The sequence below is a fragment of the Anabas testudineus genome, chromosome 15 (assembly GCF_900324465.2).
Source record: "Anabas testudineus chromosome 15, fAnaTes1.2, whole genome shotgun sequence".
NCBI classification, from domain to species: domain Eukaryota; kingdom Metazoa; phylum Chordata; class Actinopteri; order Anabantiformes; family Anabantidae; genus Anabas; species Anabas testudineus.
Window position 1 is genome coordinate 1,410,124 of NC_046624.1, and position 14,255 is coordinate 1,424,378.

The following is a 14,255-nucleotide window of genomic DNA, read 5'->3' on the forward strand; positions in this document are numbered from 1 at the left end:
CGGATGAGCTTTTCAAATCAGACTCACATCATCAATAAAGTTGCCAATTTCCTCTGGGTTGGCGGGACGAGGCCGGTACTGTGGAGCTGGCATGAAGTTTGGCACCACATCGTTCCTAAATACCTCAGGCCGGTTGTCCAGACCACGGTGAAGAACACTCAGATCATAGTCCTGCGGGAAAACACACGTATGGGTTACTCATTAAGCTGGTAAAAATACCAGTTAATTCTAGCTATGGTAATCATATGTTGACATTTACATTAACTAATTTGACAAATGATTTTATCTAAAGCCACTTACAAGTGAGCTACAAAGCAAGCTAAATATCTAAGCCAACGAGAAGAACTTTAAAAGTCAAGTACTCTAGGAAGAGCCGTTTCAGTATCATGGGGTATTTTATAAAAAGGTTTTAACTGCAGAGAAAGATTCAGAGGGGTTCTGTTTTCAGCAAGTTTTTAATAATTCAGAGTGAGGCAGCTGAGCAGACAGAGATGGATGGGTCATTCCACCATTGTGGTGTGTCAATGTGTCATTTTTGGCTGATCAAAAATGAGACAGTGTTGCATTTTTTATCATCTGGAGGGGTATGATGGTGCATGCTGGTAACCCCTCAGTAAGACATTGCAGTAGTCCAGACGAGATGCGACTAAATTCTGCACAATGAGTCATGTTGTATAGTCCAATGTTAATGTTGGTTGACTCTTGCATGTACTCCTCATTCAGACAATTGAATAGGCCTGTGCTGGCTAGTGTAACTCCTAGCAGGGTCAGATTAGAGCAATAGGATTTGGACTGTTAAAAAGGGTTTTTTTTTTATATTTCAGAAAAGACAAGAAGTCAGGACACGACACCCAGTGATAATCTCCATTTCCAGGTCATAACTTCGGTTCATTCTCCTCTGGGATTACAACCACAAAGAATAACATGAAATGACAACAGGTTTTTTTTTTTGCTAATATAAAACAGGGTACTGTAGTAACATAAATCTTTAAAAGCCAGTCTTTATTACCTGATCATCCTCTCCACCTCCCTCTTCATCATATTTATATATGTTGTCCCTGATATCGTCATCCTGCAGCAGAGGTTCTCTTTTCTCTCCTTTTCTCCGTCTCGCAAACAACAGCAGCAGCAGCAGCAGCACTGAACATAGAAATCAAAACTTAATCCAACAATCCACAAGTCCAACTGTTTCCTGCTCATCCATCCATCTATCTATATGAATAATCCAAAACCAAACTCACTGAGCAGCAACAAGATGCCTCCCAGAATTCCTAGGATCATAGGCAGGCCACCGACAGTTACAATTCGATCTTGACAGATCGCATCTGCCCCTCTGCAGTCGCACACTGTAGCCTGCACAGTGCTGTCCTGCTCCAGGCCCTGGTTGTCTGCAACCCTCAGGACCACAAGGTATTCTCCACTGGGCAGCTCAGTTGCCAAATTCAAGATAATGCCAGTTCCTGCAAAATAAAATGTTACTATATAACACTGCAAAAGTATCAGGCAACTTTATGCCTGCCATTTTCCCACAAATAGTTTAAAGTTGTTTTTCACCTACAAATTAACACCAAAATAAACAGGGTTTCTTTTTCAATCATATATTAATAATGCACATACTGGAGCCATTCATCCTAGCAGTCCAATTGGTCTTTGATGTGCCCTGTAAAGAGACAGCGTAGGGAGCAGCATTGCCCGGTCCATCTTTATCTGTTACAGTGAGCAACGTTTCAGCAGGATCCTTGTTGCATATCTGGGAAACAAAACCAGACGAAAGTGTTTTTTATACTGATGAAGTTAATTACTCTGAAAATGTAAAACTCACACCCAGATTACAAATTCTACACTATAAACTTGAGTGTACTAAAAGTGATTAAACCAATGACAACTGTTCAGATTTTGGTAAAGGAAACGCACCTTAATTGAACGATCCTCAATGACTGGTGCATTGTCATTGAAATCTTCAAGTTGAATGACTAATGTACCAGTTCCAGTGGCTGAGGCCTCATCTGATAAAATTGCATTTACAAAAACATCAGGAAAATGCAACAAAGATATTTAAATTACTTTTCCCCCCTTAAGTAGTGAATCCAGAAATACTAAGCAGAAATGTAATAGACATAATGAAAACAAACATTTGGTTTAACACACAAGCCATAAAAAGTCTTGTCTCAAATAACTTTGGGTGTCCCATTGCCTTTAACAAGACATCATTGAAATGTCATGTTAGTACATTTAATTTTCAAATGTACCACAGCAAGTCATGCTTACCATTGTCATATGCACCAATAAGAGCTGTGTACTTGCTGTCCCTGACAAAGTCAGATTCTCTGTCCATGAGGCTTTTCACCCTTATCACACCTTTGTCCTTGCTCACATTCAGCCAGCCTGCAGGGTCACTAATTATTTTATACCTGGACGTGACAAAACACGAAGATGTAAATGCTATGAAAGCAAGCAGATTACAACTAACCATGCTGTGGACCTCAAAGAATTGATAAAATTAAATATTTAATTTTATAGCAAATAAATGTGTTCTTTGTGTTTAGCATTGACATGTGCAATTTAAGGAAGAGACATTTCATATTTTAGTGTATTTTACTTAGGTGTTGACAGGATGTACTAAAAATTCCTAACAAGTTAGGGAATTAGCAGTCTCATTGTAAGTGTGTTTATTTTGAAATATCTATTGCAGTGATCATTTAAATGCATCTTTCAAGTCACAAGTTTTGGCTTTCATCAGTTTGATCTTACGTGACAGTCTGTTTGCGGGCAGTATCTGGGTCAGTCGCAGTGTACGTCGTCACTTCACTGTTGACAGGAATATTCTCCGGTTTTGAAACAACCTTTGTTACTGGATCGAAGACTGGAGGTTCATTAACATCCTTCACAATGACCACAACTGTGGCAGTGGAAGTGGGCAGAGGAACAGCAAAAGGAACCTCATTCTCTACTGCAACTAAAAGGGTGTGTTTGCTATTCTTCTCAAAGTCAAGACCCTGGTTGAAAAGAGGGACAGCATATTAATTTAATCCAAATTAATTCTACAAATTTTAAATTATGCTTTTACCAACAATTAAATTGTTCATCGAAAAAAAAAAGAAGTAAGTTTTTATCAACTACAAAAGGAAACCAAAATGTAAATTTCTATAATATAAATTGAACTGACAGAAGCACTTGAATTTGACTCTTTTTGTTTTACTTTACCTTAGCGGTAGTAATGATTCCTTCCTGTTTGTTACTTCCTGTTGTCACATTGAAAAGTCCTCCAGGATCACCACTAACAATCTTAAACTTGGCATTCCAGGCTGGGGTATGTGGCTCATCACCATCTGTTACTGACATTGTGGTGACCACAACGCCCACCTGATTTTCTTCCACATCTGCTTCATACTGAGAGAAGCAAAAAGGTATGTTAACGTCAAACAGAAGACAAAAGGATGTTTCCAACTAATTACAGAAACAAAAACAACAAAAAACAAATAAGCCTCAACTTCATAATCTGTCTCAGAGACCATAGTGCAGTTCATCTCCGTAGTTACAGAATTGTATCTTAGAGTTCACTCATTCGAAGCCAGAAAATGCTCACTAACATCAAAAAGACTTAGTGTACATATGATGTGCTGAATCAGTTGTTACTGCCAAAAATCTATTACATAACCAAAATATATATTCATTCCTACATTCTTAAGTACATTTTCCAGGTCAAGTATTCTGTACTTACAGTGGGCTGATTGTATAGAGGAGCATTGTCGTTGCTATCCGTTACAGTAAGGATTACTTTGGCTTCTCCATGCGACCCTTCACCCATCCCGTCTACTGCATGTACGACCAGAGTGTACTGGGGGTATTTCTGTTGGAAGAAACACAGACACCAAGTTTAACTCATCCACAGAATTAATTAAATATTCTGCTGACATTAAAAGGTAGGTTCACAGTGTCTAAGATTCCAGGAAACTGTTCTTTTCAGGAGTTAAAATGGACCTCCGTCATTATGTGATTAATATACATAAGCTTGCTTGGTTGCGAGCACAAGTAACCAAGTGTGCTGTTAACAACAGCAGAGAACAACTTCTCAGCTGCAGTGTTAGTGCTGTACAGAGATTTTGTTACCCAAAATGCAGAATGGACACAGGTATTTTAAACAATAGACTGGTCTTAGTGAGGTTCTTATGTTCATAAAACATTTGGCCTATTTGAGCAAAATCAACTAAGAAACAATGTTTCAAAAGTATTCACCTCTCTGTCAAGCCCAGGAGTATTGACTCTGATGACCCCAGTTACTGGGTTGATGACAAAGAGGAAGTCACTGGGCAACTGTGGGTGCTGGCTTATAATACGGTAGCGAATATCTGAGTTGTCAGTGTTTGGTTCATCAGCATCTGTGGCCGTAACTGTAATCACCTCAAAACCTGGGGAGCGGGAATTCATGAGAGAAAATTAAAATTAATTCATTTCTCAAAATTTTTATAGCAGTTAAAACATTTATAAAGTCAAAGCTGAGTCTTGCAGGTGCAAGACTTTTCTTCTTCATCAAATAGTATTAACTCATCCATACAGAACTAGAGTATTTTGCAGAGTGAAAGATGTGTTAACCAACAACAGTTCTGGCCATCTGTTCTCTTGTAAAGCAAAATATAACACATTTTCAGTCTTAATTAAAATCCACTGAATACCTGCCAATGAGGACTCAGGAACATCTCCCAGGTAAGTGTCTTGACTGAACACAGGTTTGTTGTCATTCTGATCTATTACATTCACTATTATTTCCATGGGTTCCTCTGCATTTCCTGAACTTTCTGCTACAGCATGTGCTTGAAACTGTGGACAAACAAAGTATCATACAAATATATTAGGATATATACAATAATAAAACATATCCATCAATAATGGGTACAATATGCATGTAGCTGAATCAAAGCAAAATCCTGAAATATATGGAAGCCAATGTTTAAGCTGAAGAAGAAAGAATAAAAAGAAGAATACTCTTCTACACATGACAATGAGGTTGACAGATTTTCTCCCCACATTTCAACCACCACAATAACTAGAGCACAGTTTCAAAGTTAAATGAACATGTCAAGCAACATTTAATGCAGCTCTGTTTTACTGGATTGCATATAAAACAGAAATAAACAGAGAGGGTTCTTACCATGTACTTGGCCTGCTTCTCTCTGTCCAGTGGTTGTGTGACATACAAAACACCCGTGAGTCTGTCCATGGTGAAAAGGCCTGCAGGAGGCTGATCAGCTCCTGGACCAGTGATGCTGTAGTAGATTTTCTTTATTTTATCTTCACTCGAACGGATCTGAACAAGAGCAATAATGAGAAAGAAAAAGAAAAAAAAAAAAAAAGTCAGTTATACCTCTTTCAGTGACTACAGCAACAGTTTCATACTGTAAATCAATTTTAAGTACAGTAAAGAAGTAGTGCAAAAGGTACAGAAACAGAATTCTACATTCTTTTAATAAGCTCTGATCTTTTATGATCACTGGACAACAGTGTTGCATTACTGCATCATCACTATGGCGTACCTGAGACTTTCCATTAATTCAGCTATTCTCATAAGAAATCAACTTTGCTAGTAATAAATAATTCACTTTGAATTTAGGGAGCAGTGCCAAACTGTCCCTGTCAAACTTTAGGCCAATATGAAACTTTCTTTGCAGAGGCAAACATTCAAAACACTGTTCAATAAATAATTCTCAGTCACAAAGAGCTGTAGTTTCCCTTACTTGAGATATTTTTAGAGGAAATGGTCCTCTGTTATTCTCGGGAACATTGATGTCAGGAATAACCCATTCTCTTTTCCTCCTCCTCTGCCCTTCACCAGATTTAGGAAAATACAGAACGGGCACCTGTGGATCATTGACATTCTGCAAAAACATATACACAGGGAGTGGTTAAATTAATTATGTAATTATGTAATTAAATACTGTAGGCATTAACCTTAAAATATTTTCAGATCCCAAAATCCAACAATTAACAAGTATAATTCCTTATTCATGCACACCCACATAGGGGCAGTGTTTGTCAATGTCAGTGTGCAAACCCGTAACAAACAGCAACCTGATACATGTGATGCAGAGCAGTTATAAGTTTCTAAGTGCTTGTTTAAGTTCAGCTTCTATAATATATCTAGTCCTACCTCTGAGTCCATTTCAGTAAGGTGCTGCTTATGTTTATGGTCTTCATGATGATGCCTCTGGTACAGTATCCTGACAGGAACCGTGGTCCTGTGACCTTGCGAATCCCAGGAGTGGACAGATAAGTCCCAGTGGCCTTCATGAAGGGTAACAGGTCTCTTTACCTAAATGAGGAACAAATTAAATAAAAAACACTCAGTCAAGGCCAATATAACATCAAATGTGGACAGAGCCAAACTTAAGGTAGGGCGGCCTCACACCAGTAGGGGTCCTTAGGCAAGACCTCCTCACGCTCACCCTGCCTACCTTTGTACCTTGTAATGACTTGTAAGTCGCTTTGGATAAAAGCATCTGCTAAATGACTAAAATGTAAATGTAAAGGTACAGTTTTATGACTTTCCACTAAGATGTGTAAGGCTAGCTCCTTTTAGCTATGTTTAACAGTCAAATGTGTTTCGTTACTGCACCTCAGCAAACCATACACCCTTTACAGGGCTAAAACTAATTTCCCTACTACTATTGTGTACATTGTGAGCCATTTTAACTCATATAGAAAATGATTATAATAGAATATTGCAAATTCAAGCATAAGAAACTATCATCTAAACAAATGTACTCACTGTTAGCATGCCATCAGTCTGTACCATGAAACGGCTGTCGTCATTGCTGAAAACAAACCTTGTGCGGTCTGTGCAGTCAGTAAAGCCCACTGTGATGGGAAAGAATAGTTATTCATTACAATTACAGGACATACATTATATTAGCTGTCATTAAACAAAAATTAGACAACATTCTAGAAAATGTCTTTTTTTTTTCTAATCATAGGAAGTGTCATCAACACTGACAGTTTAAAAATGCACCTCTGACGTGATTAATTTACAATTTAGAGGTGGACTGTAGGTGGCACAACCTTCCATTACATTTTTTCCTAACATGACAAATTTCAATGACACACTGCAGCTAGAGGCAGTAATAATGGTAATAAGGCTACACACAAGTTACGTTCATAATCATAAAACTGCTGTCCGTGTCTAAAACAAAGACAGCAGCAGTCTTGAACTACTGAGGTTTGCTGCTGACCAAGTAAAGAACAAGAGAAAAAAGCAACTTGATATAACTTGAAAATATTTAAAGAGTTATATGCATAAACCACAGCAGGGTTTATATACATAACCCTTCAAACTCTGTCTCAACTGGGTGCACGATTATGGTTGTTTTGTTTAGCACAGTTTCTGATTTCAAAAGCAGAAAGACAGATTTGCCTTTTGTAGGTGACGTAGAGATCCTTCACCAAGCTACACACCCAGGAAATGACTGATGACTGATCAAACATAACAATTAAGAGCAATAAGACCTGTCAGGACTAGGCTATAGTTCTAGAAAATGGAAAAACAGACTGTTCAAGTTGTGATAATCTTTGAAGTCCAATTATACCATGTGTGAGGCGTTTCTGCGATTGTTACAGTTACTGTCCATCACAAAATAAAGCACTAATGTCACAGCTTTCAGATAGGCCCTGCCAGGGTTAACTTTATTAGTACACTAAAGAACTACACCCTTTCGGCGTATACCAATATTTATGTTTTCCTTTTTCAATCCAGTATGTTTTAGCAATTTTGAAATTATGCTTAGCTAACATTACATTATAGCTTTCATTACACAGAGCAGTTACCGTTATTGTTTTAGTACTTCGCTGAGTAAAAAAAGAAAAATCCTAATTAAGGGTTAGGGTTGCTTTACATAAGATTGTTTGACATTTACAATTTGTAATTACTACAACAATCTAAATTAAATTAGTTATTTAGCAGATGTGTTTATATATAAATAATTATTAGATAATAATGATAAAAAAAAAAGTTGATTGTCTATGTTCCAGCTGTGTTTACACATGTAAAGCCTGCCTTTCTCCAAAAAGTAGATAAAGTCAGTGACCAGGATGACCAGAATGAGGGGAACATAAGCCAGCAATCAGGTTATAAAGAATAGTCAAGTTTGAGTTCACAGCTGACTGCTGCCATTTGTTTCTTTCTGTCTCGTATGGTTACAAGAACATGACAGTGGGAAAGTGTTTCTATTAAACAGCTTAGCTGTTGTTGTGTTAGACTTGCTAAGAAATTACAACCAAACACTTGATCACATTAAAGTGTGTGGCTAGATATCTGAAATGTCTATATTATAGTTAAAATATAATAATATAATAATTATATTATTTTATATAATTTCATTTTTTCAACAGCATCAGTAAACACAAATATACAAAACTACAGTTATGAAAGTCAGAGTCCAATGAAAACTAGATATACAGTTAGGTCAAAATGGAGGTAAAAGTGACTGTAATCCCTAAATGGTAAATGCCATATTTTTGTGAAACCTCTTAAAATAAAGCTGGACGTCTACACTTCGATCACATCTTGATTGTTTTGTGTTTATTTCAAATCCATGTGGATTTGTGGTGTGTATGAAGGCTGTTTAGAAGGCTGTTCCAGAATTATTATTTGTATTACTTGTATGTTTCAGGTCTCTGAAAAATACAAATAAAGTGCTCCTTTTTGAGCAGTATTTGACCCTGCATAAAAAAAGGCCTGGAAAACCTCAGGGACATTTTCTTTGTCTGCAGACAAAAACTGAAGTTGAGATGCATGGTTGTTTAGACTAAATGTGAGAACAATGTGAACAACAATCAGAAGGCCGTCCCAGAAGAGGGGCACCTCACAAAACCAGCTGCTTTTACTCGGGTTAAGGTGTCACTTAGAAATGTCTTTGTTTTTCATGAAAACATATAGGTTTTCAGTTGTGCCAAGATAATTACAATCAATTAATAATAAATTGACTTATCAGCAAACTTACATTAGCAAACAACATAGCATTGGAGCACAGCATTCATGTTTGCTGATAATTGTTCGCTGCATGCTAGAAAATAACAACTGTTGTTGTGATTACAACAATATCTACACTACAAATTTTTATTCAACCTGGTGGACATTTCTATTGTGACACTACACTTTTAAATTGAACTTCCAAGATTGCACACGCCAAAAACATACACACAAATATAATAGTACAAAATGTTGGACACAAATGGTCTGTGTGCATTAGGCAGTAAGTGAGAGAACAGCTTCCTGGATTGTCCTTACCTCTGCCCAGTCTTGTGCCTGGCCGCAGGTGCTTTCTGGTCACTTTGAAAATCAACATATCTGACTGAAATCCAGGCACACATGTTGGGGTTTCAGCTACAGCTGAGGCCTAGAAGGAGGAAGTTTATGAACTGATAACTGGTACAGGTATGGACATAGGTAGGTTATTGGTACAGCAAGGCTAGGATAACATCACATATCATGAAACACGGTTGGTTAGGGTAGGGTGAAGGTTGAGTTCAGGTAGGACCCCAAACACGCCAATCATGTGTGGACCGGGTCTAACCTCTCTATGAACACCGACATAATGTTCAGAACACAAATAACGTTTAGACATCGCACAGTGTACGTGTGCTCAAAAAACGACTTCCTCACACCTGTGTGAACCTAACTCGGCCACCTGAGACAACGACGACGTCATCAAGGGCGAGGCCCCTCGCGCTGTGCGAGCAGAGTACACTGAAACTCGGACTACAAGGAACATTTTAACATGGCGATTTAAAGCCTTTTTTTGTAGCTGCACAGTACAGTTTGAAATTCGTTTTCGATTGTTGTGATGCAAGACGTTCTCTTCAAGTTAGCCTTACATGCACGACAAACGTAATATAAAATGTCGACTCCGACGCCAGCTCCTAGCACCTGACGTTCCCTCCACCCAGAAGAAAGTGATACACAGCCTCAGTAAATGTGGTGTTGGTAATAAATGTTAACGTTTATGACTCAAATACCTCAAATGGCATTAACTTGTTATCCTTTAATTTTTTATTATTATCGAAAGTTTCTAAATAACAGACATCTCGTTTCACGAGGTGTAAATAAGTACGACAACAGCATTAACTTCCATTTTCACAGTTCGGACAGACACCGTTTGAGGAGAGAAGTTCCAATCAAAGCCGGAAAACTCACCTGAAAAACGACCACCAAAAGGCCCAAAACGGCGAACCGAGCGGTCCCCATCTGTCGTGAATCCTGTCTCAGCAGTCCCCGCTGTCAAGCTTTTAAAAAGAAACAGTCAAATGGAGGTGAAAATACAGTCCTTAGCGACCTGTCGTCGTGGCTTCTTTGTCTCCTCACTAACTGAGACTCACTGGGCGAGTTGCTGCAGGTACTTTCCGCATATGACGTCAGCTCACAGGTGCGCCGGGTTCCGGGTTCCTCATATGGTCATGCGAGCTCCACACCTGCACAGACAGATACCACCAGTTTCTGTTGTTGTCCTCCTCGTCAACTGTTAGCAGATACACGGCAGGTAATAATCCGTACTCAGGCTGTGGTCTTATTAACTAGTATTGGGCTGGATCTGAGTGCAGGGAGCTGTATTCCACAACTTTTTGTCTCATTTCCTCTTACTGATAATCACTAACCAACCCCCAACAGTAACCCTCCCTCCCTCTCTCTCTTACACAAGCACTCATTCTGGAAAAGGACGACGCACTTCATGTTGTAATACACTCACAACACCTCTTGTTAATGTCTTTTTTTAGTCATGGTATTAATCAAGAATAAGTACCAAAATAGCTGCTAGATCAAGTGAACTATGTTGATATCTAAAGTCATTAGTTAAGTTATACATTCACATTATAGTAAGGAATAACAGATTTCAGAATGTCATGGCGCAGACTTTGCTCTGATATCATGCTGTATTTTCACATCTACGTGCCAAGATTGAAACACAAAGACTTGCCTGTTGATTCAGATTCAGTGAAGATTTAGTGAAGACACTCAAATGCAGCCAGCATAAAATCAATATGTAGGCAACAACTTCATGATGTGCTTTTTCAACTGTCCTTTTTAATCTCTTTTAGTCAGTGTATCACTTGGGTATGATGTATCCAAGTAATCATAAGCTAATAGGATATAATAGACAGTGCCTTATGTTTCTAATGTACCCCTTTACATGACTCTCTGCAGTGATAAACATTAATAATTAATCCCCAAGAAAAGAGCACTTCCTTCATTCCTTCCCATACTGTCAGGACTAGTGGGTTAAGAGTCTGTACGCTACAATCTGAGTGTCTACAGACCTACTAACTGCTCAGCAACACTCAAATTGAATTGGAAATGAAGGATTTTCACAATTTTAATGTTTTAATAGCTGCGTCTCAACCAAGTGGGCTGGATCCCCTGGAGGACTCAACCAAACAGTATACGTAATATACATATTCATTATTCAGTTAGATTGTTGTTGTATGCAAATTTAGAAGACCTGTCATTTAGAAAAATGACAGTATTTCACAATATTTGCACAATTCAGGAAAAACACTTAACTTGTACTAAGTTACAATGCCATTAGTGTCTTTCTGTATCAAAAATGCTAGCTAGGAACCATATAACAATAACGTTAACAATAATTAGCTACTCAGTATTTAATGAAAAACATTCTACGCTCAAGTTTATTTTATAGAAAATAAATATGAAAAAGCCTCATTTCTGTGTGTTCACCTAAAAATAATGAAGGCTAATGAAAACCTATATGATATTACTGATTTAATGTTAAGCTAGCTAGGTTGACGCTAGCTGTTCATGAAACAGGAAAGCTTGCTAAGGGGCTAACAAGTCCATGCTAATGTTAGTTAACTTTTGCTAGTTTGAGCTGACTCAGATTGCAAATACGTTTACAGCATTCCCTCATATGTTATTTTGGTGTAAACAAAGCTCTAGATTTAAAGTTGCTTACCTTGGATAACATTGGCCATCGATTCTAGGAGGAGGCAGGTTAAATGTAATGTTAGCTGCTGTGTCTCTGGTCCTTTCTGAGGGCACCAAATGCAGAAGGAACAAAGCGCAAAGGATGATGATGATGATGATGATGATGATGATGATCTAATGAAATTGTCAAAGAGAAGCACTCATCAGTTTAAAACATACGTTTGTACAGTTACAACTTTACAAGCCACAGAAATGAGCACCTGAACAGTTTTACATCTCAAACAATGCACGCTACGATGTCTACTAATACCCTAGTTTAATTTCTTTAAAACGTCATTCATTAGTTCATTCATTATACTCCCCAGTTATCTCATCTCAGTAAGACTTAAACTCCAAACAACTCAAATATTTAGCAGTAAAAAACATCTTAAAACGTAGATATTTATATCATGTTATTGAAAAAGTGATTTTGATTTTGCAAAATGCCTCTCTGAGGTACTTGAGCATGGTTAAATTTTGAAAAAAAATAAAAAAATACTTTTACCAGTATACAGTTGCTTTTTCAAGTGTTTTAGGCGTTCTAATATAGTTTATTATCTAATGCTTTTACAGCTGGAGTGAATGAGTGAATAAGCATGAAAGACAAGGGACTTTTCAAAAAGCAATTAAGTGATGTTATCTTTTGCTCTTTCCCTCCATCAGTCATCTGTCCTTTCCACGGGAAGCTGTAGGGATGAAGAGGGCAGAAGAAAGCCTGGTCAGTTTACAGTGGCCAGCACTTAGCCAGTGAAGAGTGTCAATGTAGACCAGAAAGGAACAGAGGAGCAAAGAAAAGATAGAGGAAGGCAGGGAGCGGTGTCCCATTACATGGTTAGTTTTTTTTTCTGGTTGAAGAGTGAGTGATTCACTTCCTGAATATGATGATGGCTGTAATCAGGCCTCTAATGTCTGTGGGAGCTTTGAGTTGTCACATTTTTGTATTGTGGTTCACATTTCACACTTAGTATGATGAAATAGCAGAAGATAGGCATCACACTCTTTTGAAGACAAATAAGTCATGTCAAAAGTCATAAGACAAACACAAGTATTACCTATACAGTCATGGTTACCTTATTTATATGGTCTGTGGAAGTCAGTTAGTCAGTAGATCCAGTATGCAGGATGTCAACTGACAACCTTTCAGTCTAGCCCCAGATAACACCATTTTAAAAATTGGTACTTTGATTTTAACTAAGCACCAGCACAACGACTGACACTCTACTCTCAGTCGATCAGCTTATTCATCAATTTCGCAGAAACCCAGCTCCATTATTATAAAGCCAAATAAATAAGCTGCAGATGGGCAGTGTAGTTTACCTGTAAAGAGATCCATGGACCAGAAATGTCCAAAAAGAACTGAGAAGACTTTAAGAAGCAACAGACTACTGCATTGGTGCCTCAGTGGGCTTGCAATATGTCCGTGGGGCTTTTAGAAAAAGACCTTCCCCAAAAAGCCAACAGTGTTCATTGGTTGCTCTCTGAGTATGATTAGACACAACTATATGTATCTGCAGTGTATTGAGGACATCTGTTCATACTGTTGCTAGTTACTGTAGGTAGGACTACGGTGTGCACCAGAATATTTTAAAAACAGCCCATGTGAATTCAAATTTCAACACAGATCCGTGCAGACCTAGGCAGATGACGACATTTGCATCACACAGACTCTTGTAGACACATGGACCCAGGAGGCATTAATTGCTCCTTTTAAGGTTGTTTGAGAGCATGCACAGCCCAGCCCCCTCTCTCAAAGAGATTTGATATTTCACATTCCAGGGGCCATTTTTTGTCGTCAATTTTCAACTTAAAACTTAAAAATCCAACTAGGCCAGTTTGGTCCACCTTAGCTGTGCAATCATGATGACTTGTTTCCACTACAGTTTCAAAACAGGGGATAGTCATGCTGATCTGTGTTGCTGTGGCCCTCCCATGTAGATCACATTGATTTATTAAATGTTTGACACTGAGAAATACTTTGTACATTTTGTTATGTGAGAATATATAAAGCCACAACCGGCAGCTTGTTAGCTTATCTTAGCACAAAGACTGTAGAGATGTAATGCTTACAGTTTATCCAATGTAATGATAGATAGATAGATACTTTATTGATCCCCAAGGGGAAATTTTGGTGTTGCAGCAGCCATTACACAGAAAAACATTAAGTAACATAATCCACACAACAATACACAAAACACAGTACAAGAATAACACACAGTGTAGACAATAATAATAACGCTTAACACATTGTGACTTGGTTGCCTGGTAATTGCTCAGAGCCACAGCACAGCAC

The 14,255-nt window shown here is 38.1% G+C and overlaps 1 protein-coding gene across 1 annotated transcript in view; it reads right to left on the reverse strand.

The window, feature by feature from the left end:
* Positions 1–10,550, reverse strand: part of cdh1 (cadherin 1, type 1, E-cadherin (epithelial)) — an 11,469-nt gene extending 919 nt beyond the window's left edge. The window contains exons 1-17 of the mRNA XM_026356966.1: positions 10,184–10,550; positions 9,278–9,386; positions 6,764–6,852; positions 6,146–6,307; positions 5,733–5,873; positions 5,150–5,305; positions 4,674–4,818; positions 4,237–4,409; positions 3,722–3,850; positions 3,205–3,390; positions 2,752–2,996; positions 2,269–2,411; positions 1,915–2,006; positions 1,618–1,750; positions 1,242–1,460; positions 1,010–1,140; positions 28–171 (exon numbers count right to left, since the gene is read on the reverse strand). Of these exons, the coding sequence (XP_026212751.1) occupies positions 28–171; positions 1,010–1,140; positions 1,242–1,460; positions 1,618–1,750; positions 1,915–2,006; positions 2,269–2,411; positions 2,752–2,996; positions 3,205–3,390; positions 3,722–3,850; positions 4,237–4,409; positions 4,674–4,818; positions 5,150–5,305; positions 5,733–5,873; positions 6,146–6,307; positions 6,764–6,852; positions 9,278–9,386; positions 10,184–10,234 (2,448 nt within the window). The 5' untranslated portion in view covers positions 10,235–10,550. The remainder of the gene's footprint in view (positions 1–27; positions 172–1,009; positions 1,141–1,241; positions 1,461–1,617; positions 1,751–1,914; positions 2,007–2,268; positions 2,412–2,751; positions 2,997–3,204; positions 3,391–3,721; positions 3,851–4,236; positions 4,410–4,673; positions 4,819–5,149; positions 5,306–5,732; positions 5,874–6,145; positions 6,308–6,763; positions 6,853–9,277; positions 9,387–10,183) is intronic.
* Between the last annotated feature and the right edge of the window lie 3,705 nt (positions 10,551–14,255).